The sequence below is a fragment of the Macaca mulatta genome, chromosome 20, assembly GCF_049350105.2.
Source record: "Macaca mulatta isolate MMU2019108-1 chromosome 20, T2T-MMU8v2.0, whole genome shotgun sequence".
NCBI classification, from domain to species: Eukaryota; Metazoa; Chordata; class Mammalia; order Primates; family Cercopithecidae; genus Macaca; species Macaca mulatta.
Genome location: NC_133425.1, coordinates 20,848,918 through 20,872,934, shown reverse-complemented (window position 1 = coordinate 20,872,934; position 24,017 = coordinate 20,848,918). Strand labels below are relative to the sequence as shown.

Genomic DNA, 24,017 nt, shown 5'->3' with positions numbered 1-24,017 from the left:
CTATGTTTTATCCTATACATACATACCTATGATAAAGTTTAATTTATAAATTAGGCACAGTGAGAGATTAACAACAACAGTAATAAAATAGAACAATTACAGTATATTGTAATAAAAGTTATATGAATGTGGTCTCTCTCTCTCTCTCAAAATGTCTTTTTTTTTTTTTGAGACAGAGTCTCCCTCTGTCACCCAGAGGAAGGGTTACAGTACTCTTTTAGCTCTGCCGTCCACAAACAGCTTAAATGTTAACCGCCCAGTGGCGGGTCAGTGTGACAGCCTTTTGCACCTGCACTCATGGCACCCGAGCTCTTGTACAAGAGGTGTCCAGGAGGAATGAGGTCGCACAAATGAATTGAAGATGGTAAATGCGGGGGATTTTATTGCCGATGAAAATGGCTCTCAGTGGGAAAGGGAGCTGAAAAGGGGATGGAGCAGGAAGGTAGTCTTCTCAGGAAGTCCAGCCATCTCCAACCAGATTCTTCTCCAACGTTACACTGTCAAGCTGGTCCCCTGAAGTCAAGCCACTTCTCTCTGATGTCCAGCTGCTTCTCTCTCTCTGCTGGCCGAGCCTGGGGTTTTGATGGGCATGGGTTGCGGGGGCGGGGCAGGTCATGGGTTGTTTCAGAAAAGGCAACATTCAAGTGGGAAAACAGGGATGTAAGTTCTCACTTTGGGCCGTAGTTTCAGGCTTTTCAGCTTGAGGGTGGGGCCCTTGCAGGGGACCTGCCATCTTCTGCCCGGAATTTCCCTGCTTGCTGTCCCTATCACTGTGTCCCAGCAGAGATCTTTGGCCAGAAGAATGCCGTGTTTTATGTTAACCACCAAGCTCATGATGACCTTCCCTGGGCTCAACCTCTCTTTCTGTTGGTTGTCCCCAGGGGAATGTAATTATGGAGGCAGAGTGACTGATGACAAAGACCGGCGTCTCCTGCTGTCACTTCTGTCCATGTTCTACTGTAAGGAAATTGAGGAGGACTATTACTCCCTTGCTCCTGGAGACACTTACTACATCCCTCCTCATGGCTCCTACCAGGTAAGGGGCGGGCAGGGAGGCCCACCTCTTAGCCCACAGGGCTCCGTCATCTCTATATGGCTACAGGGCTGCAGCATAGCCAAGGAGCCCAGGGGTCACCTTGGGCTTCCTGAGTTGAATCCAAAAGCTATTCCCAATATTCCCAAAAGCCTGCAAGAGAGACATGGCTACTGTTTATGGAGGGCTTGGTATTTGGTAGACAAGATGTTTCAAAATATTGGATCCATCTGGGTGGAGGAGGGAGAGAGAAAGATGATCAAGATTGAGCCTTGGTAGTGAGCAAGATGGACATTGCTACTTGAAGACAAACATTCAGATGGTGGCAAAAAGGGAGGAACAGAATAACTGGACAGGGAATGAGAAAAGGAAGATGAAAACAATAAATCTGAGGGATAGAAAAGAGTTTACAGGTTGGGTGCGGTGGCTCATGCCTGTAATCCCAGCACATTGGGAGGCTGAGGTGGGTGGATCACTTGAGCTCAGGAGTTTGAGACCAGCCTGACCAACATGGTGAAACGCAGTCTCTTCTAAAAATATAAAAATTAGCCAGGTGTGGTGACACCTGCCTGTAATCCCAGCTATTTGGGGAGGCTGAGGCAGGGGAACTGCTTGAACTGGGAGGTGGAGGTTGTGGTGAACTGAGACCATGCCACTGCACTCCAGCCTGAGTGACAAAGTGAGACTGTCTCAAAAAAAAAAAAAAAAAAAAAAAAAAAAGAGCTTACTTTTATTGATCACCTGTGGAACAGAAAAACTCTCAAATCGTATTTTTCCGCTACTCTCGCACCACAACCACCACCACCATCAACACAGAAGAAGACTTCTGTGACCAAGTGTGTGGAGGTTCCCCCTTCCCCACATACTAAGGAGTGGACACCCACTGGGTGTCCTCTAATTCAATTCCAATACCATCTACCTGGTGATAGTGTCAGATCCCACGGGCTGAGGGCTCGGTCCCCAGTTCTTTCCCCCACCCCAGACACCAGTCACAAGTCCCGGCCTCAAGAACTGACCAACCAGCTTCACGTTGGGGTTCCCACCACTCCCCCTTTAATTGAAATTAATTCAATTAATTTGCTGGAGCGGCTCACAGAACTCAGAGAAACACTTCGGTTTATCGGTTTATTAAATGAATATTACAAAAGATACAGATGAAGAGATGCATAGGGTGAAGTATGGCGGAAGGAGTGGGAACTTCCATGCCCTCCCTGGGTGAAATACCCTCCAGGAACCTCCGTGTGGTCAGCTCTCCAGAAGCTCCCTGCACCCAGTCCTCTTGGGTCTTTATGGAAGTTGCATGACATCCCCCAGAGTATAGGGCAGGACCCTCTCTCTCTAGGTGGAGTCTTAAGACTCACAATCAGGCCAGGCGCAGTGGCTCATGCCTGTAATCCCAGCACTTTGGAAGGCTGAGGCCGGTGGATGGCTTGAGGTCAGGAGTTTGAGATCAGCCTGGTCAGTGTGGTGAAATTCCGTCTCTACTAAAAATACAAAAATTAGCCGGGTGTGATGGCGTGCACTTGTAGTCCCAATTACTCAGGAGGCTGAGGTGGGAAGATCGCTTGAGCCCAGGTGGCAGAGGTTGCAGTGAACCAAGATCCCACCACTGCACTCCAGCCTGGGCCACAGAGTGACCCTGTCTAAAACAAACAAACAAAAAGACTCACAATCAGAAAGATAGGGGAAGATTTGAGTCTTGCTTGGGGGCAGGTAAAAGGAGGGCAAGAGAAGGTCAGAGAGATTCTGTTTTCTGAGGCCTGCCCCTAAGGCCTAACACACCCAACATTATAACAGGTGACTGTAACAAGGGCTAGGGGAGTTAGAAGCCAGGAACCATGGATGAAAACCAGTAGATATATATATAACACCACAACCTGTCACATGCCAAGGCCTGATTCCTTCTGTGGATGAAAAGAGTCTCTTTCTTACTTTGTAAAATATTTGAAGAGATTTATTCTGAGCCAAATATGAGTGACCATGGACTGTGACACAGCCCTCAGGAGATCCTGAGAACATGTGCTCCAGGTGGTCGGGGTGCAGCTTGATTTTATACATTTTAGGGAGCACGTGAGGCATCAATCAAATACATTTAAGATATCCATTGGTTCAGCCCAGAAAGGCAGGACAACTCAAAGTGGAGGCTAGCAGGTGATAGGTAGATTTAAACATTTTCTGTTTGGCAATTGGTTGAAAGAGTTATTATCAATAGAAAGGAATGCCTGGGTTATGATAAGAGGTTGTGGAGACCCAAGTTTTATCATGCAGATGAAACCTCCAGGTAGCAGGCTTCAGAGAGACTAGATTGTAAATGTTTCTCATCAGACTTAGGGTCTGTATGTTGATGGTAATGCTGCAGGGGTATAATGAGGCGTGTCTGACCCCCACTTCCCCTCATGGCCGGAACCAGGCTTTCAGGTTAAATTTTAGAGTGGAGGGTCTTAGGATTTTACTTTTGGTTTATACTTCATAACTACACTTGTTTTTCCATTTACGGATAAGGAAACTGGGGTTTCAGATGACAAACTCAAGGGCACATAGTTTTGTTATCGGAAGGGGGTCCAGATCCAGACCCAAAGGGATGGTTCTTGGATATTGCACAAGAAAGAGTTTGGGGCAAGTCTATAGACTAAAACGAAAGCAGGTTTATTAAGAAAGTAAAGAAGGCCAGGCACAGTGGCTCACGCCTGTAATCCCAGCATGTTGGGAGGCCAAGGAGGGCGGATCACCAGGTCAGGAGATCAAGACCATCCCCGCTAACACGTGAAACCCCGTCTCTAGTAAAAATACAAAAAATTAGCTGGGTGTGGTGGCATGCACCTGTAATCCCAGGCTGAGGCAGTCGAATTGCTTGAACCCAGGAGGCGGAGGTTACAGTGAGCCATGATAGTGCCACTACACTCCAGCCTGGGAGATAGCAAGATTCTGTCTCAAAAAAAAAAAAAAAAGGAAGTAAAGGAATAAAGAATGGCTGCTTCATAGACAGAGCAATGGCATGGGTTGCTGCTCAACTGTTTATACTTACAGTTATTTCTTGATTATATGCTAAACAAGGGGTGTATTATTTATAAGTTTTCCGGGAAAGGGGTGGGCAATTCCTAGAAGTGAGGATTCCTCCCCTTTCTAGACCACATAGGGCAACTTCCTGGCGTTGTCATGACATCTGTAAACGGTCATGGCGCTGGTGGGAGTGTCTCATAGCATGCTAATATATTATAATGAGTGTGTAATGAGCAGTGAGGACAACTAGAGGTCACTTCCGTGGCCATCTTGGTTTGGGGGTATTTGACTGGCTTCTTTACCACAACCTGTTTTATCAGCAAGGTCTTTGTGACCTGTATCTTGTGCTGACTCCTATCTCATCCTGTGACTTAGAATGCCTTCAGCTCCTAACAATGCAGCCCAGTAGGTCTCAGACTTATTTTACTCAGCTCCTATACAAGATGGAGTCGCTGTGGTTCGAATGCCTCTGACAGTTTGGGATAGAGCTAGGATCTAAACTCAGTTCTGTCTGGGTCCAAAGCCAGGCCCACTGGGGGAGCAGAGAGGAAGCCAGGGTGGGCTGAGAGATAATTCAGCCCCATCTGCTTTCATGCACACTGCCCAGAAAACTGTATGAGGGAGGGCTAGGGATGTGTTCACCCAGCCTCTGTGTGTGTGTGTGTGTGTGTGTGTGTGTGTGTGTGTGTGTGTGTGTGTGTATGTGTGTGTGTGTGTCCTGTGCTACTGATGCAGTGTGATTCCTGTTCTGATTGGGTTCTGCTAAGCGTGGAGTCATCTGTGGGATTCTGGGGTCCCTTGTTTATTTCAACTGAAGATTTCCCTTCCAGTCCTATATCGACTATCTCAGGAGCCTCCCCATCACAGCCCACCCAGAAGTGTTTGGCCTCCATGAGAATGCAGACATCACCAAAGACAACCAGGAAACCAACCAGCTGTTTGAGGGGGTCCTGCTGACCCTCCCTAGACAGTCAGGAGGAAGTGGCAAGTCCCCTCAGGTAACTGGGCTGGGGAAAGGGGGCTCAATCCTATTTCCCAGGCAGTTCTCCATCCAGTGGGCACACAGGATTGGAGGATGACCAAGAAGGCAGAGAGCGGGGGCCTGGCAGCCTCCTGGCCAGTGGCAGGGAAGGGGCACGGTGGCCTTACTGCCAGGAGTCGTTATATCCAGAGCTGCAAGGGAACCAGCATGTCCAGAATGTCAGCTATTCCTGTATAACCTTTACGTTTTCTGCTATATCCACCTATCACCTATACTCCATTTACATAATGGGTTTTTTGCTTTTTTTCTTTTTCTTTTGCTTTTTTTTTCTACATAATGTTTTAAAACTAACTCTCTTCTTTTTTTTTTTTTTAACTTAAAAGATTGCACATCAGAACCATAAGTGGAAACCCAGTATCATTTCCATAAAGTCATGATAGGCATAAAAAGAAAATGAAAGCTGAACAGTTGGTGTTTTTTGGTTTCTGTTTGTTGTTGTTGTTGTTTTTCTTTTCTTTTTTTTTTATTTTTATTTTTATTTTTTTTTTTGAGACACAGTCTGGCTCGGTCACCTAGGCTGGAGTGCAGTGGTGTGATCTTGTCTCACTGCAACCTAGCCTCCCAGGCTCAAGCAATTCTCCTGCCTGAGCCTCCTGAGTAGCTGGGACTACAAGCACATGCCACCATGCCCAGCTAAATTTTTTTGTATTTTTTGTAGAGGCAGTGTTTCACCATATTGTCCAGGATCGTCTCAAACTCCTGGGCTCAAGCAATCTGTTCATGTTGGCTTCCCAAAGCGCTGGGATTACAGGCATGAGCCACCGCTCCCAGCCTGAACAGTTGTTAAGTTCTTCCCGGATAATGTTGCTGGCCAAAGCCCCTGAGCTGAGGCTTTGCTGGCTTCTTGTTAAAAGGAGAATGATGTGTGAGTGTCTAAGAATTGGCACTGACCCGAAACTTTATTTTTGAAAGGAATGAAAAAGAGAAAGATGGTCAGAACTTGACAAGAGGCCAGGTGTGGTGGATCACACCACACCAGTGGTCCCAGCACTTTGGGAGGCTGAAGCAGATCACTTGAGGCCCGGAGTTCGAAGCCAGCCTGGGCAACATAGGGAGACCGTATCTCTACAAAAAAAAAGTTTTTTTCAGTTAACCAAGGGCTGGGCACCATGGCTCATCCTGTAACCCTAGCACTTTGGGAGGCCGAGGCAGGTGGATTGCTTGAGCCAAGGAGTTTGAGACCAGCCTGAGCAACATGGCAAAACACCGACCGTCAAAAAAAAAAAATTAGCCGAGCTCGGTGGCGCGCTACTCAGGAAGCTGAGGTGGGAGGATGACTTGATTCCGGGCTGTGGAGGCTGCAGTGAGCTGAGCTTGCACCACTGCACTCCAGCCTAGGTGACAGTGAGAGACCCTGTCTTAAAAAAAGTTAACTGGGGCCGGGTGCGGTGGCTCACGCCTGTAATCCCAGCACTTTGGGAGGCTGAGGTGGGCGGATCACAAGGTCAGGAGATCGAGACCATCCTGGCTAACATGGTGAAACCCCGTCTCTACTAAAAATACAAAAAATTAGCTGGGCGTGGTGGCGGGCGCCTGTAGTCCCAGCTACTCGGGAGGCTGAGGCAGGAGAATGGCGTGAACCTGGGAGGCAGAGCTTGCAGTGAGCTGAGATTGCGCCACCGCACTCCAGCCTGGGCGACAGGGCGAGACTCCGTCTCAAAAAAAAAAAAAAAGTTAACTGGGTGTGGTGGGGCATGCCTGTAGTCCCAGCTACTAAGGGGGCTGAGGCGGAAGGATCACTTGAGCTCAGGAGGTCAAGACTGCCGTGAGCTGTGATCGTGCCTTTGCACTCCCACCTGGATGACAGAGTGAGACACTATCTCAAAACAATAACAACAACAACAATGAAGAAAACTCCAAAACCTGAAAGAGTACCTTTCTCACCACGTGACTCAACATGATTTTTCTGTGTCCTGGAAACAACCTAAAATCCTGGGTACATCTAGTAGTCCCAGTCCACTCTTTGTGATTCACTGACCCAGACCACCTTCCTTAGTCTGCAAACAGAGAGAGAAACAAATCCTGAGAGAGCAAGTGAGCGGCTTCCAGGCCTTCATAAAATCAAGGACACAGCCAGAGCCGGAGCCACCATCTCCTGACTCCACCTGCTTCCTCTCCCATCCCTTTCTTTCTCCACCTTCCAAACTACCTCCTCCTGTTCAACCCCTCCCAACTGTAGAACTTGCTAATTTGCTTTCATGATTTGGTTCCTAGTGCCATTAAGTATCACTGGTATGAAGGTACACCAGCCTGGTTGGTGTGTCCCGACGTAGGAGTGGAAATTCCCCTCACAGTGGGAAGAGGGAAAGAAGTGCACATCCCAGCCTCCCTCATCCACAGGACCGCAGGGTGTCTGTCTCTCCCACACCCGGGTCTTGTTCCTCCTTGAGCCTCCAGGCCTTTCCCCTCCCTGCTTGGCTAAGCTCAGCGTTCTGTGCTTTTCTTGCTCAATGCTGAAGAATGGCCTGCTGCCTTCCCAGGTGTTGTGGGCACTGAGAAAAGGTCCCATAGCATCAGGAGCTAATCCTCAGGGGCCTGAGGCTGTGGGAGATTCTCACCCTGGTGTGACATTGAAGACAGAGGCTCGGTGCTGCCCGGAAGCTACCTGGCCCTTCGGCTCTTGCCTGAGGTGTCAGGACAGGACTCTTTTTTTTTTTTTTTTTTCACTTTTAGACAAGGTCCCCCTCTGTCACCCAGGCTGGAGTGCAGCAGCCAGATCTCAGCTCACTGCAACATCTGTCTCCTGGGTTCAAGTGATTCTCCTGCTTCAGCCTCCCAAATAGCTGGGACCACAGGCATGCAGCACCACGCACAGCTAATTTTTGTATTTTTTGTAGAGACTGGCTTTTGCTATGTTGCCCAGGCTGGTCTCAAAGTCCTGGGATCCACCCACTTCGGCCTCCTAAAGTGCTGGGATCACAGACGTGAACCACCGTGCCCTGCCAAGGACAGGCCTCTACTCTCCTGGGCCCAGAGGCGAGGTCCTCTCCAAGGCTGCTGGGGTGATGAGGGACTCCTTTCCCCACCGGAGGCAGAAATGGCTTCGGTTGGAGAGTTCTCAGGAAAGTCCCACAGAATACATTTGAAAAGCCAGATGATCAGTACTTCAAGTGTATCCAAAGCCACAGCCTGTAGGGCTTGCTTCTCACTCACCTCTCTTCTGCCTGCACTTTAAGGAAGTGGTTGAGGAGTTGGCGCAAGACATTCTCTCCAAGCTTCCGAAAGACTTCGACCTGGAAGAGGTCATGAAGTTGTACCCCGTGGTCTATGAGGAATCCATGAACACCGTCCTAAGGCAGGAGCTCATCAGATTCAACAGGTGGGCCGGATGATGTAGCTTGAATCCTGGGAGTTGGAACGTGAGGAGTAGGATCTTAACAGGCAGTAGCTGAGAAGGGGTTGCTATGCAGAGGAAGTGGTTTGCCTCACCCGTATTAGGGGTGTGAATAGGGCCTGTGAACAGGGCCATCCCCAGCACATGCTGACCCTGGGTTGAATCATTCCTTCTATTCATTCATTCCCATTCATTCATCTGACATCTCTAAAGTTAGGCAAAAGCCGGTATCAAGCACAGGCTAATAGTAAAAGTGGTCGTGAGAGCCACTTTTCTTTCTCTTTCCTGTGTTGAGGTCTCTCTGTCGCCCAAGTTGGAGTGCAGTGGTATGATCACGACTCATTGCAGCCTCGAACTCCTGGGCTCAAGCAATCCTCCCACCTCAGCCTCCTGAGTAGCTGAGTCTACGGACACAGGCCGCCATACCCAGCTAGTTTTTTTATTTTTTATTTTTTATTTTTTAGAGAGATGGAGTTTTGACATGTTGGCCAGGCTGGTCTTGAACTCCTGGCCTCAAGTAAGCCTCCAGCCGTGGCCTCCTAAAGTGCTGGGATTACAGGTGGGAGCCATTGCACCTGGCCTGGAGCCATTTGTATTGAGCCTTTAGTGACAGATATGGTTCTAAACACTATGCATGGGTCTTATTCAAAGTATGCAACAGGGCTGGGCACAATGGCTAATGCCCGTAATTACAGCACTTTGGGAAGCAGAGTAGGGAGGATCATCTGAGGCCAGGAGTCCAAGATCAGCCTGGGCAACAAAGAAAGACCCCATCTATCCAAAAAAAAAAAAAAAGGCAGGCATGGAGGTGCACGGCTACAGTCCCAGCTACTTGGGAGGGTGAGGTGGGAAGATCTCTTGGAGGCCAGGAGCTCAAGGTGGCAGTGAGCTATGATCTTGCCACTGCACTCCAGCCTGGGTGACAGAGAAAGACCCTATCCCTTAACAAAACACACACACACACACACACACACACACAAAATAGTCTTTTGAAATATGTCCAGTTATTAATCCTGCTACCAGCATTTTACAAATAAGAAAACTGAGGCAGAGCGTGATTACTCACGCCTATAATCCCAGCACTTTGGGAGGCAAGCCGGGAGGATTGCTTGAGCCCAGGGGTTTAAGACCAGCCTGGGTGATATGGCAAGACCCCATCTCTTAAAGAAAACAACAAAAAAAAAACAACCCTGAGATTCAGAAGGGTTAAGACTTGCCCAAGGTTGCTCAGTATTCAGTAATTCAATGGGAAAACTCAGTTTAAACCCAGAACTAAGTCTGATTCCAGAGCCCATGTACTTGGCCAATATGTGAAATTTGGGTAAATCTAGAAAGGGGTGGTAGACACTCATCCCAGTGCCTCTACCACACAGTTAGGGGTGTTATAGGCTGGCCATGGGGCCAGGATCTCTGGCCTTGTATTCTAGTCCTCTTCTTCTCCAGTTATTACAGCGTGGAGCTCAGTGGGATCACCTGGATTTGATTTCTAAATAGTCAAAACTGAAAGGGTTACCAAAGACCATCTAGGCCAGATGAGGAAACTGAGGTCCAGAGATGACTGTGATTTAATGTAGGTCTCAAGTGACTCAGAGCTAAGTGGGCTAAAACTTATCACTTCTGCTTCCAAGAGCAAGGTCTTGCTCCAGACACTCCATGTGTTACTGCCTCTATTCTGTCTCATTGGGTCATTGCTCCGTTTTAAGGACAGCCCTAATTCCAGAGGACTAGGGTACTGGAGGAATGTTATTTGAGAGTTGCTTGACTTCCTGAGTTTTAGGGTTACTCTTTTTTTTTTTTTTTGAGACAGAGTCTCGCTTTTGTCACAGACTGGAGTGCAGTGGCGCGATCTCGGCTCACTGCAACCTCCACCTCCCAGGTTCAAGAGATTCTCCTGCCTCAGCCTCCGGAGTAGCTGGGATTACAGGCACATGCCACCATGCCCGGCTAATTTCTGTACTTTTAGTAGAGATGGGGTTTCGCCATGTTGGCCAGGCTGGTCTCGAACTCCTGATGTCAGGTGATACGCCCACCTCAGCCTCCCAAAGTGCTGGGATTACAGGCATGAGCCACTGTGCCTGGCCTAGGGTTACTCTTTAGAGTCAACAGGCAGTTGGCCGTAACAGGGACCAAGCAAGGTATGGGGTGTGAGCCTAGGACGAGGCCACCTGTTCTGAGTCAGACACCTTGGCATGATGGGCTGTAGTCCTGGACTGTCCAACTGGACACCAAAACTAATGGCTTCCCTCTGCTGTGATTCTCCTCTAAGGCCACTGGAGCTCTGTCTTGGTGGTTGCAGGGGCTTTCACTGGCCTTTACCACTGGGCATTCTACAAAGGAGAGCAAGCCAGGTGCGGTGGCTTAGGCCACCCAGCACTGTAATCTCAGCACTTTAGGAGGCTGAGGGGGGCAGATTGCTCAGGAGTTGGAGACCAGCTTGGGCAACATGGCAAAACCCCCGTCTCTACCAAAAATATAAAAAATTATCTGGGCATTGTAGAACCAGCTACTCAGGAGACTGAGGAGGGAGGATTGCTTGGGCCTGGGAGGTGGAGGTTTCAGTGAGCCAAGATTGCACCACTGCACTCCAGCCTGGGCCATAGAGTGAGATGCTGTCTCAAAAGAAAACAAAAAGGGAAACCAATCTTATTTTCCAACGATGGTCAGGATTAATCATCTCCCCACTATCTTTTTTTTCTTTCTTTTTTTTCTGCCTTTTCACCCAGTGGTATAGGGAGCCCAGAATGATTCAGCGACAGTTCAGCTTCCAATTCAGGGGAACTGTGACTGTGTCTTCTCGGCAAGTGTTCTTTCCTTGGGTACTAAAACCTTAAAACTAGCAGAGCTCATAGTTGCAAGAATAGAAAGATAATCTTTGCAAGTAGGTCTTTAGGTATAATAGAGGTCTGTGGTGTAATCCCTCAGATGGTAGCTTTTACCCTTGTCTGCTTATCTAACACATGTCTGAATTTTACATTCCTTTTTTTTTTTTTTTTTTTTTTTTTTTTTTTGAGACAGAGTTTCGCTCTTGTCGCCTAGGCTGGAGTGCAATGGCACGATCTCAGCTCGGCTCATTGCAACCTCCACCTTCTGGGTTCAAGCGATTCTCCTGCCTCAGCCTCCCGAGTAGCTGGAATTACAGGTGTGCGCCACCACGCTCAGCTAATTTTGTATTTTTAGTAGAGATGGGGTTTCACTGTGTTGGTCAGGTCGGTCTCAAACTCCTGACCTCAAGTGATCTACCCACCTCGGCCTCCCAAAGTGCTGGGATTACAGGCGTGAGCCCCCGCACCCAACCACATTCCTCTTGATACAATGGTTTGGTGGTTACACATCCAGAAATCCTTTTCCTGCATGTGTCATTCTCATGTCCATTCAGTTGAGATTCCATAAATCTTTGGAGATGAAAAGCTTTTTGTAGTGGCAGATTCTTTGGTCTCCTCAGGAGAATTCCCTCCAGGCTTGGCTGGGCCTTGTAACATAGAGGTCAGAGGGAGAGGCAGGTGAATTTGACATCTCCCAGGCTGCCCTTCAGTTGCCTTTTCTCAGGCCTGCACCTTATAGTTGATAAAAAAGGGCCTTGGGCCAGGCGTGGTAGCTCATCTGTAATCCCAGCACTTTGGGAGGCTGAGATGGGAGGATTACTTGAGTTTAGGAGTGTGAGACCAGCTTGGGCAACATAGGGAGACCTTGTGTCTACTTAAAAAAAAATCAGGTAGGCATGGTGGCATGTGCCTGTAGTCCCAGCTACTCAGGAGACTCAAGGTGGGAGGATTCCTTGAGCCTGGGAGATCAAGGCTGCAGTGAGCCATGACTGCACCACTGCACTCCCCTGGGTGACAGGGCAAGACTCTGTCTCAAAAAAAAAAAAAAAGAACAACTTTGACAATAGGAATTGAAAGCCTTTAAACTGTGCATGCTCTCTGACCTAGAAATATTTTTAGTAATAATTTAAAATTTGCAAAAAGATTGAGATGGATGAATTTTGCTAGCAATGTTGTTGATAGTGACAACAATCTAGAAATAACACGTCAACAATAGAGGAATAGTTAAACAAAATGGAACACTTTGCAGTCATTAAAAAGGGCAGGCATGGTGATGCACACCTGTAGTCCCAGCTACTCCAGAGGCTGAGGCAGGAGGATCACTTGAGCCCAGGAGTTCGAGGCTGCAGTGAGCTATGACTGCACTACTGCACTTCAGCCTGGATGACAGAGTGGAAACCCCATCTCTAAAAAAAAAAAAAAAAGAAAGAAAAAAGGACAATTTAGGTCTCTATTTATTGAATTGGAAAGATGTTTCCTATATGCTAAGAAAGAAAAACAGATTGCAGAAATATAATATAGTATGATCTCATTAAAAATAATTTGTGTTTACATAGAGAAAAATCTGGAAAGATATACATCAACGTTATCTTGAGGTAGCAAGGTAATGGGTGATTTAATTTTTTCTCAATTAATGACTGTGCATTAATTAACTGACGTTTTAAAGGGGGGATAAGTATGAGGAGACAGGAGTCAGTGGACTCGGGTAGAATGTGGCCACTGGAGAGTCCAACTTAGCCAGCTCCTCTGTTCTTGCAGGCTGACCAAAGTGGTTCGGAGGAGCCTCATCGATCTTGGCCGAGCCATCAAAGGACAGGTCCTGATGTCCTCGGAGCTAGAGGAAGTCTTTAACAGCATGCTTGTGGGTAAAGTGCCAGCCATGTGGGCAGCCAAGTCTTACCCATCACTGAAGCCTCTGGGGGGCTACGTGGCTGACCTGCTGGCCCGCCTGACCTTCTTCCAGGTATCGGAGTCAGGGGTAACCGGGAACCTGGCATGCTCACTTAGGTGGAGAGGACATTCTGCAATGACAGACTAGAGGCAGGGGGAGGAGGGCAGGCAGCCACAGAGCATCCTAGATTGAGCCTCTGGAAACAGTCTTCCCGGAGTTAGAAGGAGGAGGGAGACTTGAAAGTTCTTGAAAAGATTATAGATGCCTGGGCACAGTGGCTCACATCTGTAATCCCAGCACTTTGGGAGACTGAGGTGGGCAGATCACTTGAGGTCAGGAGTTCGACACCAGTCTGGCCAGCATGGTGAAACCCCATCTCTACTAAAAATACCAAAAAAATTAGCCGGGAGTGGTGGCTCATGCCTGTAGCCTCAGCTACCTGGGAGGCTGAGGCAGGAAAATGACTTGAACCTGGGAGGCAGAGGTTGCAGTGAGCTGAGATCGCGCCATTGCACTCCAGCCTGGGTGACAGAGCAAGACTCCATCTGAAAAAAAAAAAAAAAAAAAAAAAAGATTATGGAGCCAGGAACAGGAACTAGAATAAATATCACAAACTGGTGGCTCATGGGATAGATTTGGACAATAATTATGTTTGGTTTGGCTGCCTGGTAATTTAAACATTTTTGAGCCAGCATGTAAACATTGGATTTTTACATATAAAAATCCAGATGTTTGTACTGCAAAAAATAGAAGACCTGAAACAGTGGGCCTGCATTCTCGCATGGCATAGCAACTATTGCTGGAGATGAGTGGCAGCTGCTCAGTTTAGGCAAGGTACATATTCTCCACTGCTACAGTCCCCACCGCTCTCTGTTGTATCCCTGATATCAGCTTGCACCTGGGCTTTTCTTTTCTTTTCTTTGAGATGAAGTTTCACTCTTGTCGCTCAGGCTAGAGTGCAATGGCATGATCTCGGCTCACTGCAGCTTCTGCCTCCTGGGTTCAAGCGATTCTCCTGCCTCAGCCTCCCAAGTGGCTGGGACTACAGGCGCCCATCACCACGCCCAGCTAATTTTTGTAGTACCTGGGCTTTTCTTAAAGTATAAATATATTTTTTGTACCCTTATTTCAAAAGTGGGAAGAGAGAAGCTAAACCAAGAGGGCTGACCGTTTCAAGAAAAATAAGAAAAAACATGTTTTATATGGGACTTGTTTACATGACTTGCGTTTGAACTATCTTTGATGTGTTGTTGATTTCGAATCTTGATTTCTGTGGCTCTCCAGGAATGGATTGACAAGGGGCCCCCTGTGGTATTTTGGATCTCTGGATTCTACTTCACACAGTCTTTTTTGACTGGCATCTCTCAGAATTATGCCCGGAAATATACTATCCCCATTGACCACATTGGATTTGAGTTTGAGGTAGGGGTGCTTTGGGTTAGGCTCACTCAAGGGGCTGACCAGAGAAAGCAATGTTGCCAATTTCCTTATGAGTCAAAAAATGTGGATGTGTTAAGACCCAAATGCTTCTGAAGTGGTACATATGAAGTATTTAGCATAATTTACAGCAGCTCTAAAAGCTACTCCTAAAATAGAGGATTCCCAATGCTTTGTCTCTGTACAAAAAGGGAATCTTTCCAGATTCCATCAGAATACCAAGAAAAATGAAGGCACTCTCCCACTCTGTTTGTTCAACGTGGTGGACTCTTCATTTGGAAGAACGTTAATGCCCTTGGGTAGTCCTTGGCTTGGAGTAAAGTTAAAAGAATGGCCGATAGTCAAGCATCACCCTGTCATATATAGAGAGTAGGATGGCTAAGATTGACTGTTACAGAGCATTGTAGAATTTTAAATTATGTGGAAAGATCCTTTGTAATCATCTAGTTCAGAGGTCACAAACCGGTTGCCCTGTCTTAAGTCAGTTTATGAATGAACTTAACTTGATTAGTCTTTGAAGACAATGTTAATCCAAAATAAATACAACAAGAAGAAAAATGACTAGGATAAACATTGAAAAAAAGATAAAACCATCTTCCTTGATGTTGAAATGATTGTATACCTAGAAATCCAAAGTGATTAAAAACATAGAGTACTTTACTTGCAATGGTTCAACTTACAATTTTTTGATTTCATGGTGTGAAATAAATACACGTTCAGTAGAAACCACACTTTGAGTACCCATACAACCATTCCATTTTTCACTTTTAGTACAGTATTCAATAAATTACATAAGATACTCAACACTTTACTATAAAATAGACTTTGTGTTAGATGATTTCTGCCTAGCTACAGGCTATTGTAAGTGTTCCAAGCACATTTAGGGGAGGCTAGGCTAAGCTATGATATTTGTTGTACATTAGGTATATTAAATGCAGTTTTGACTTACAATATGTCCAACTTATGTTGGGTTTATCAGGACATAACCCCATTGTAAGTTGACGAGCATCTGTAGAAGAATTCACAAAGTCACTGGATATTGGTTAAATTTGTAAAAGTCAACAGCTTTTTCCTATTCTTCCAATAGATACTTAGAATTAGAAATGGGAAAAACATTCCATTCACCATACAATTTTTTAAAAGTATAATTTGAATGATTTTAAGTGGAGCTTGTGCTCTCTGGTTCACCATAATCCCCACCCCTCCCTATTCTCCTATACTTTGTCCATTTTCTGCAATTACCTAAAGGAATTTGAGTTTACCACCCCTGAATCTAAGCAGTGGTGTGCTGGAGCTCACTCGTATCAGCTCACCAGGGCCATCGGTTACATTTTCAGGCATTTTGTTAAATAGTTGGTAGACTGAAATCGACCATGCTGGAAGTCTTTATACCACAGAAACTAGAAATCAAGGCTTTATTCTCCCCACACTCATCTCCAGAACTGTTTACCCAGTCTGTCTCTGAATCTGAATCTAACCCCAACCCCTCACTTTATAAATCCAGATCCAGAAAGGGAAGGGATTATGCAAAGTCACTAAGCTAGTTAGAGGTAATGTGTTAGAGTAATGTGACTCCTACTTGAGTGCATTCTCTAGCCCACCATTGGGAAGGGAGCATACTGACTAGGAGTCAGGCCTGGCCCATGTATGGTGGGCAGGAATATTATCACAGAAGCCCCATTGTCCCTGGATCCTGGGAGAGGTAGATATTGCAGCCAGGTTGCACTTTGAGTATCAGAAAATTCCAGGCTCTTAAAGCTGCGCGTGTAGGAAAATGGCAGGCAATGAAACTCATAGCTTTTTATTCTTCCAGGTAACCACACAAGAAACAGTGATGGAGGATAACCCTGAAGATGGGGCCTACATCAAAGGGCTCTTCTTAGAAGGTGCCCGTTGGGACAGGAAAATGATGCAGATTGGGGAATCTCTCCCCAAAATCCTCTATGACCCACTGCCCATCATTTGGCTGAAACCTGGGGAGAGTACAATGTTTCTGCATCAGGACGTGTATGTGTGTCCAGTCTACAAAACAAGTGCCCGCAGAGGAACCCTCTCCACCACAGGTCACTCTACCAACTACGTCCTCTCCATTGAGCTTCCAACAGACAGGCCCCAGAAGCACTGGATAAACCGAGGGGTGGCCTCACTGTGCCAACTGGATAACTGATGGCATTGTCTCAAGACAGAAAATAAAAAGCATGTCTTTTTTTTTTGTTTTGCTTTGTTTTGTTTTGAGACAGTCTTGCTCTGTCACCCAGGCTGGAGTGCAGTGGCGTGATCTCAGCTCATTGCACCTTCTGCCTTCCAGGTTCAAGTGATTCTCGTGCCTCAGCCTCCTGAGAAGCTGGGATTACAGGCACGCACCACCATGCCAGGCTACTTTTTTTTTGTATTTTTAATAGAGACAGGGCTTTCACCATGTTGCCCAGGCTGGTCTCGAACTCTTGAGCCCAGGCAATCCGCCCCCACTCAGCCTCCCAAAGTGCTGGGATTATAGGTGCCACCGCGCCTGGCCAAAAGGCATTTCATTCTTGATGATAGTGGTGGTGATATTGATGACAACAATTATATTAACAGAGCAATTGCGATGAGCTAGGTATTTCACAGCAACTCTATAAAGTACATTCTTATTATTATCCTCATTTTATGGCTGCAGAAACCATGATACAGAGAAGATAAGTAATCTCCCCCAAATCAGATAGCTACTCAAGTAGTATTTGAGCAAAGGCAGTGGGACTCTTCAACATAGACTCTTGGTTAGTTGGCTAAGCTCCCTTAGGGTGATTTTCTTCTTCTTCTGAGACAGTTTCTCGCTCTGCAGCCCCGGCTGGAGTGCAGTGGCACAATCTCGGCTCACTGCAACTTCTGCCTCCCAGGTTCAAGTGATTCTCATGCCTCAGCCTCCCAAATAGCTGGAATTACAGGCATGCACCACCATGCCCAGCTAATTTTTGCATTTTTAGTAGAGACGGGGTTTTGTCATGTTGGCCAGACTGGTCTTGAACTCCTGGCCTCAAGTGATCCACCCGCCTTGGCCTCCCAAAGTGCTGGGATTACAGTTGTGAGCCATTGCACCCGGCCTTATTTTTTTCTTCTTATTTTGCTGTAACTGTCATTGAATTTCAATCATTTCTTTCCTAGTATATCCATAAGGGCTACCACCAAGGCCTCTCAAAGGCTGACAGAGGTTTGGGCCACTTTTATTTGCTAAGGCCCTTGATATATTTAAAATGGACTCTTTTTGGTATTTAGAGGTAAAAAATAAAATGCACTTTTCACAACAATCTTAGATGGGAGGTATTATCATTATTTCTACTTTACAGAGGAAAATGCAGAGATTTAGAAAAATAACTAGCCCAAAGTTCCACAGCTAGTCAGTGATAGAACTGGGATGCAATCGCTTCTCTACGAGCCTGCACAGATGGATGGAAATTTCCAGAGGAAAGAGGAGGTAAGAGAAGCAATATTTATTGCATGCCTACTATATGCCATGCTTTGTGCCCAGGCCTTTCGATTTCTCACTTGATCCCCTGTGGTGGGAATGACTGTCCTCTCCCTTGGAGGTTCGGAGAGATTATCTTCCCTAAAATTGCCCCGCTTTTTCACACTGCAAAGCCTGGTTTGTGCTGGTCTGGCTCTTGAACCCATGCATTTTTCACTGCCACATGCTGCCTCCCTGCCAAGGACTTGGCTCTGTTTTGCTGTAGAATCTTAGAAGAGATGTGTAGCTCCAACTATACAACTGTGTCCAAGAAATTTCAATCACTTGCTTCTCCCCAGGGCCAGCTGGAAGAGACTCTTGAGGGAGATAAAAATCACATTCTTGATGCATTACTTCTTCACTAACTCTCTCATGTAGCCTTTTGCCACTAAGTGGCTTATTTCAGGGCCCTGTCTTGGTCACTTCGTAGTTGAGCAAAGACATGAGACTGTTTGGGGGGTCTTCACGTGTCTGGCCTTGGCTTCTCTGCCTCTTCACTAGAAGAAATGTTTTGAATCAGGGTCTCTGATTTTTTTTTTTTTTTCTTTTTTTTTGAGACAGAGTCTTGCTCTCTCACCTAGGCTGGAGTGCAGTGGCACGATTTCGGCTCACTGGAACCTTCACCTCCCAGGTTTAGGTGATTCTCCTGCCTCAGCCTCCCATGTAGCTGGGATTACAGGTGCCTGCCACCATGCCTGGTTAATTTTTATATTTTTAGTAGAGACAGGGTTTCACCATGTTGGCCAGGGTGGTCTCAAACTCCTGACCTCAAGTGATCCACCCGTCTCGGCCTCCCAAAGTGCTGGGATTACAGGCGTGAGTCACTGTGCCCAGCCAATAGCTATTTTTTCAAGAAAATTTTTCCAATGGGGGAGAAATCAGAATGAACAGATAGCTGGAACTACCCTATTGTTCCAAATAAGATTGTTAGTCATTTTGGATAGAAGGATGGTCAGGATCTCAAATCCCTGAATCTTGGACTGGTAGGTAAGTCACAATGCAAGCTGTAAAGGAGCTGTCAGTGAGGGGGTTGCTAAGAGAACAACTGAATTTTAATTATAGTTCTCCAACCACAGCTTCAGCAACAAAAAGCTGAGGGAGGCAGGGACTGGTCTCATTCCTCAAGGGTCAAGGGACAGACTGTTTTCATATGATGGATTACATTTTTGTAATTTAAAAAATGTTCTCCACTTTGAGGAGAAAGACTGCCTGAAATTTGAGGTCATTTTCTATTCGGGCCAATGTGGTAGTTAATGTCTCCTCCTGTGAAAGAGCAATATGCTCTTCAGAAATCATGGTGAGTTAGAGGCTGGAGTCCTGGGGAAGAGATGGCCAGAGATCAGCTCGGTGAGAAGCAGAAGGTCCTGCCTATAAATAGCCCAGCAGATGACATCAGACAAACCTTGTTACCAAGCTAGTCCTTGTTCTTTAAAAATCTAGCTCTTGGGGACTGGGTGCAGTGGCTCACCCCTGTAATCCCAGCACTTTGAGAGGCCAAGGCAGGCGGATCACCTGAGGTCAAGAGTTCAAGACTAGATTGGCCAACATGGTGAAATGTCGTCTCCACTAAAAATACAAAAATTAGCTGGATGTGGTGGCGGGCACCTGTAATCCCAGCTACTCAGGAGACTGAGGCACGAGAATCGCTTGAACCCAGGAGGCGGAGGTTGCAGTGGGCCGAGATTGTGCCATTGTATTCCAGCCTGGGTGACAAGAGCGAAATTGTCTCAAAAAAAAAAAAAAAAGAAAAAATCTAGCTCTTGGGTAAGCAGTTATGTTCAGTCCTTATCAGTGTTGGAAGATAATTACATTGAAGGTGGGGATGTAGGGAAGGTGGGTTCTGCCTTTGAGAGACTCAGGATGGGGATTTTATTATTTTAGAGAGAAAGTGGGGAAAATGCTATTAAGAACAGAGCACAGGTTACATGGAGGGTTTGAGAGTAAATCGACAATTATGCTTTTGTGTAACAGTATATGCATGTTTGCAAAGGGGCTAGGCATGTAATACTCACATTAAGGAAAATGGAAGATGGCCAAAGGCTGTCTAGCAGTGAGATGGACTTCCATCCTGAAAAGGCTGGGTGAGAAGGCTGATTTCTACACTCAGTAGAGTAAGGCAAAAATGCAAATAATCAAAATCACCTTGAGTTACTTAGAAAGGAACTTTCCCATCTCCCATGATGGAGATGAGAGACATGTCTCACTCGGTCCAACACAGCCAGTTTTTCCTCCAGTGCAGAAACAGATTGGTTTCACTGGCTGACCACCAGATGAAGTAGTTGGCTTCATTTCGTAAGCTCTATGTTGCATGGGAAAAAATTAACTTGAGACATTACAACCACCTCTGGACAGGGAAATGCCTGCACGATGAGACCAGTTGGAAGGAGAGTGGCTGAAGGAACGGCAGATTCATGTCTCTCAATTCAAGCTAGGCTGGGCTATGTGCTCACTGAATGGCCATGGGAAGGCCAGAACACCTGCCAGCATATTTACGTTTCTCTGTCTCTCTTCGCCAAAGGCTTTGCTGTGGTTTGAATGTGTCCTCCAAAGTTTAGGTATTAGAAAATCCCCAAGCAAAAGTGTTGAGAAGTGCAACCATTAGGAGGTGACTAGGTCAGGAGGACACAGATTAATGTTATTGCCAGAGTGGGTTTGTTATAAAAGTCAGTTCAGGCCGGGCGCAGTGGCTCACTCCTGTAATCCCAGCACTTCAGGAGGCCGAGGCGGGTGGATCATCTGAGCTCAGGAGTCTGAGACCAGCCTGGCCAACATAGTGAAACCCCGTCTCTACTAAAAATACAAATAAATAAATAAACAAGTAAATTAGCCGGGAGTGGTGGCTGGTGCCTGTAGTCCCAGCTACTTGGGATGCTAAGGCAGGGGGATGGCGTGAACCCGGGAGGTGGAGCTTGCAGTGAGCCGAGATCGTGCCACTGTACTTTAGCCTTCTAGCCTGGGTGACAGAGCGAGACTCCGTCTCAAAACAACAACAACAACAACAAAAAAGCCCAAAAAATTAGCCGAGAGTGGTGGCAGATGCCTGTAATCCCAGCTATTCGGGAGGCCGAGGCAAGAGAATTGCTTGAACCCGGGAGGCAGAGGCTGCAGTGAGCTGAGATCGTGCCATTGCACTCCAGCCTGGGCAACAAAGGCAAAACTCCGTATCAGAGGAAATAAATAAATAAAAATTAAAAAATAAAAGTCAGGTCAGCTCAGTCTTTCACCATGTGATGACTTCTGCCATATTATGACACAGAAAGAAGGCCCTCGCCAGATGTGGGCTCCTCAAATGTGGACTTCCTAGCCTCTAGAACTGTGAGAGAGAAATCTCTGTTCTTTATCAATTACCCAGTCTCAGGTATTCTGTTATAGCAGCACGAAATGAACTAAGACAGAAAATTGGTACCAAGAAGTAAGGCTTCTGCAATAACAAGAATCTGAAAATGTGGAGGCAGCTTTGGAACTGGGTAATGGGTAGAGGCTGGAAGAATTTGGAGGAGCCGGCTAGAAAAAGCCTAGATTGTTGTGAATGGAGCATTAAGGGCAATTCTGGTGAGGGTTCAGAAGACAGGAGCTGTAGTAGGAGCCTAAATCTTCCAGAGACTACTTAAGTGGTTGTGATGGAAATGTTGGTAGAAAATAGGAAAGACCATTCTGATGAAGTCTCAGATGGGAATGAGGAACAAGGTATTAGAAACTGGAGTAAAGTCCAGCTTTGTTATACAGTTGCAAAGAACTTGGTGGAACTGTGTCTATGTCCTAGGACTTTGTGGAAGGCAGAACTTAAGAGTGATGAACATATCTGGCAAAAAAAAAAAAAAAAAAAAAAAAAAAAAAAAAAAAATTCTAAGCAGCAAAGCATTCAAGGCATTGAATGGCTTCTTTTGGTGGCTTATAGTAAAATGAGAGAAGAAAGAAATGACTTAAAGCTAGAATGTGTAATGAAAAGGGAGGCAGAATAAGATTTGGAAAATTCTCAGCCTGTTGTCCAGGCTGGAATGAAGTGGCGTGATCTCTGCTCACTGCAACCTCCGCCTCCTGGGTTCAAGCAATTCTTCTGCCTCAGCCTCCCAAGTATCTGGGATTACAGGTGCCCGCCACCACGCCCGGCTAATTTTTGTATTTTTAGTAGAGATGGGGTTTTGCCATGTTGGCCTGATCTCAGGTGATCCACCCACCTCAGCCTCCCAAAGTGCTGGGATTACAGGCATGAGCCACCATGCCCGGCCGTAAATAATATTTAAAAAGCATGTTCAGTAGAGAAAATTAAGGGTTTGGCCAAGCAGCCCTTTTAAAAGAGATTAATATGAGTAGAAGGAAGCCAGGTTTTATTCATCAAGACGACGGGAAAATAACCCCAAAGGCATTTCAGAGATCTTTGAGGCAAGCTAGGACCTTGAGGGCGAGGTTTCCAGAGAGGTGCAGTTAAATTCCAAGCTCAGTTGCCCCAGCCATAGCTCAAGTGGACCCGCATGGGGCTTGACCTGCCACTCCAGAAAGTACAAGCTGTAGATCAGTATACAATATATATATGTATTGCAACATCAAATTGCACCCTATAAATAGGTACAATTATAATGTACAATTTATCCCATTTCTGTTTAGATACAATGTGTCAATTAAAAAGATAATTTTTAAAAAGTACAAGCCGTGAACCTTGGGAGCATCCGTCTGATGCTCATTCTACAGGTGCATAGAACACAAGTGCTGTGGTGCCTTGGCAGGCTCCACCTCCATCTCAAAGGATGTTGCAGACAGTCGGGGGACTCAGGAAGAGATGTATCACAGGGGCAGGGCCATTTCAGAGTCCCCATTAGGGCAAAGGCTAGTGGAGCCATGAGAGTGGGGCAGTTCTTGAGGCCCCAGACTGTAAGGCTGCCAGTGTGTAACTCCAGCCTGGGAAAACTACAGGGATGAGATTCCAACCCATGAGAGATGCTGGGTAGACTGAGCCCAGCTGCCTAAGGCCTTGGGGGGGTCAGTTCCCAACCCAGTGTGCCCAGGATGTGGGACATGCAGTCAAAGATGATTATTTTGATATCTGAAGTTTTTTTTTTTTTTTTTTTTGAGATGGAGTCTCGCTCTGTTGCCAGGCTGGAGTGCAGTGGCATGATCTTGGCTCACTGCAACCTCTGCCTCCTGGGTTCAAGCGATTCTCCTGACTCAGCCTCCTGAGTAGCTGGGGTTACAGGCGTGTGCCACCACACCCAGCTAATTTTTGTACTTTTAGTAAAGACAGGGTTTCGTCATGTTGGCCAGGATGGTCTGGATGTCTTGACCTCGTGATCTGCCTGCCTCAGCCTCCCCAACTGCTGGGATTACAGGTGTGAGCCACCACATCTGGCCTATCTTAATATTGTTTCCTCTCTTGGGTTTTATACTCACTTGGGACCAGTTACTCCTTTCTTCTTGCCTGTTTCTTCCTTTCAGGATAGGAATGTCCATTTGATGCCTGTCCTGCAACTGTATCCTGGAAGTAGGTAAAACAGGCCCACAGTTGGAGGGAAATTTACCTCAGGATGAATTGTGCCTTGAGACTCAACCGTATCTGATTTAGATGAGTCTGGAATTTGGACTTTTGAGTTCACACTGAAAGAAGTTGAAACTTCTGGGCTACTGGGATAGAATGAGTGTATTTTGCATGTGAGAAGGACGTGAGTTTTGGGGGCCAGGGATAGAATGTATGATTTTAATGTGTCATCTGAAGTTCATGTGTTGGAAACTTAACCCCCAATGCAACAGTGTTGAGAAGTGGGCTTTTAAGAGAGGATTAGATCATGAGAACGCTGCCCTCATGAGTGAACTGATGTCATAATGGCAGGTGTGCATTCATTATCATGAGACTGGGTTTGTTATAAAAGTGAGTTTGGCCCTCTCTCGCTGTCTCTCACCATTGGATGCCTTCTGCCATATAATGACACAGCAAGATGGCCCTCACCAGGTGCAGACCCCTCGACCTTGTAGTTCCTGGCCTCCA

At 46.4% G+C, this 24,017-nt stretch overlaps 1 protein-coding gene and 1 long non-coding RNA gene across 3 annotated transcripts in view; both read left to right on the top strand.

Annotated features, from left to right (window-relative positions):
- DNAH3 (dynein axonemal heavy chain 3) overlaps positions 1-17,843 on the top strand; it is a 212,967-nt gene extending 195,124 nt beyond the window's left edge. For both annotated transcript variants that reach the window (XM_077986427.1, XM_077986426.1), the window contains 6 exons: positions 882-1,036; positions 4,864-5,031; positions 8,252-8,394; positions 12,990-13,194; positions 14,407-14,544; positions 16,373-17,843. In XM_077986427.1, the coding sequence (XP_077842553.1) occupies positions 882-1,036; positions 4,864-5,031; positions 8,252-8,394; positions 12,990-13,194; positions 14,407-14,544; positions 16,373-16,726 (1,163 nt within the window). In that variant the 3' untranslated portion in view covers positions 16,727-17,843. The remainder of the gene's footprint in view (positions 1-881; positions 1,037-4,863; positions 5,032-8,251; positions 8,395-12,989; positions 13,195-14,406; positions 14,545-16,372) is intronic.
- On the top strand, positions 9,873-11,461 carry LOC144338104 (uncharacterized). The gene is made up of 2 exons (XR_013411920.1): positions 9,873-10,285; positions 10,998-11,461. It is a non-coding gene; the product is annotated as an uncharacterized LOC144338104 (long non-coding RNA).
- Positions 17,844-24,017: the final 6,174 nt, after the last annotated feature.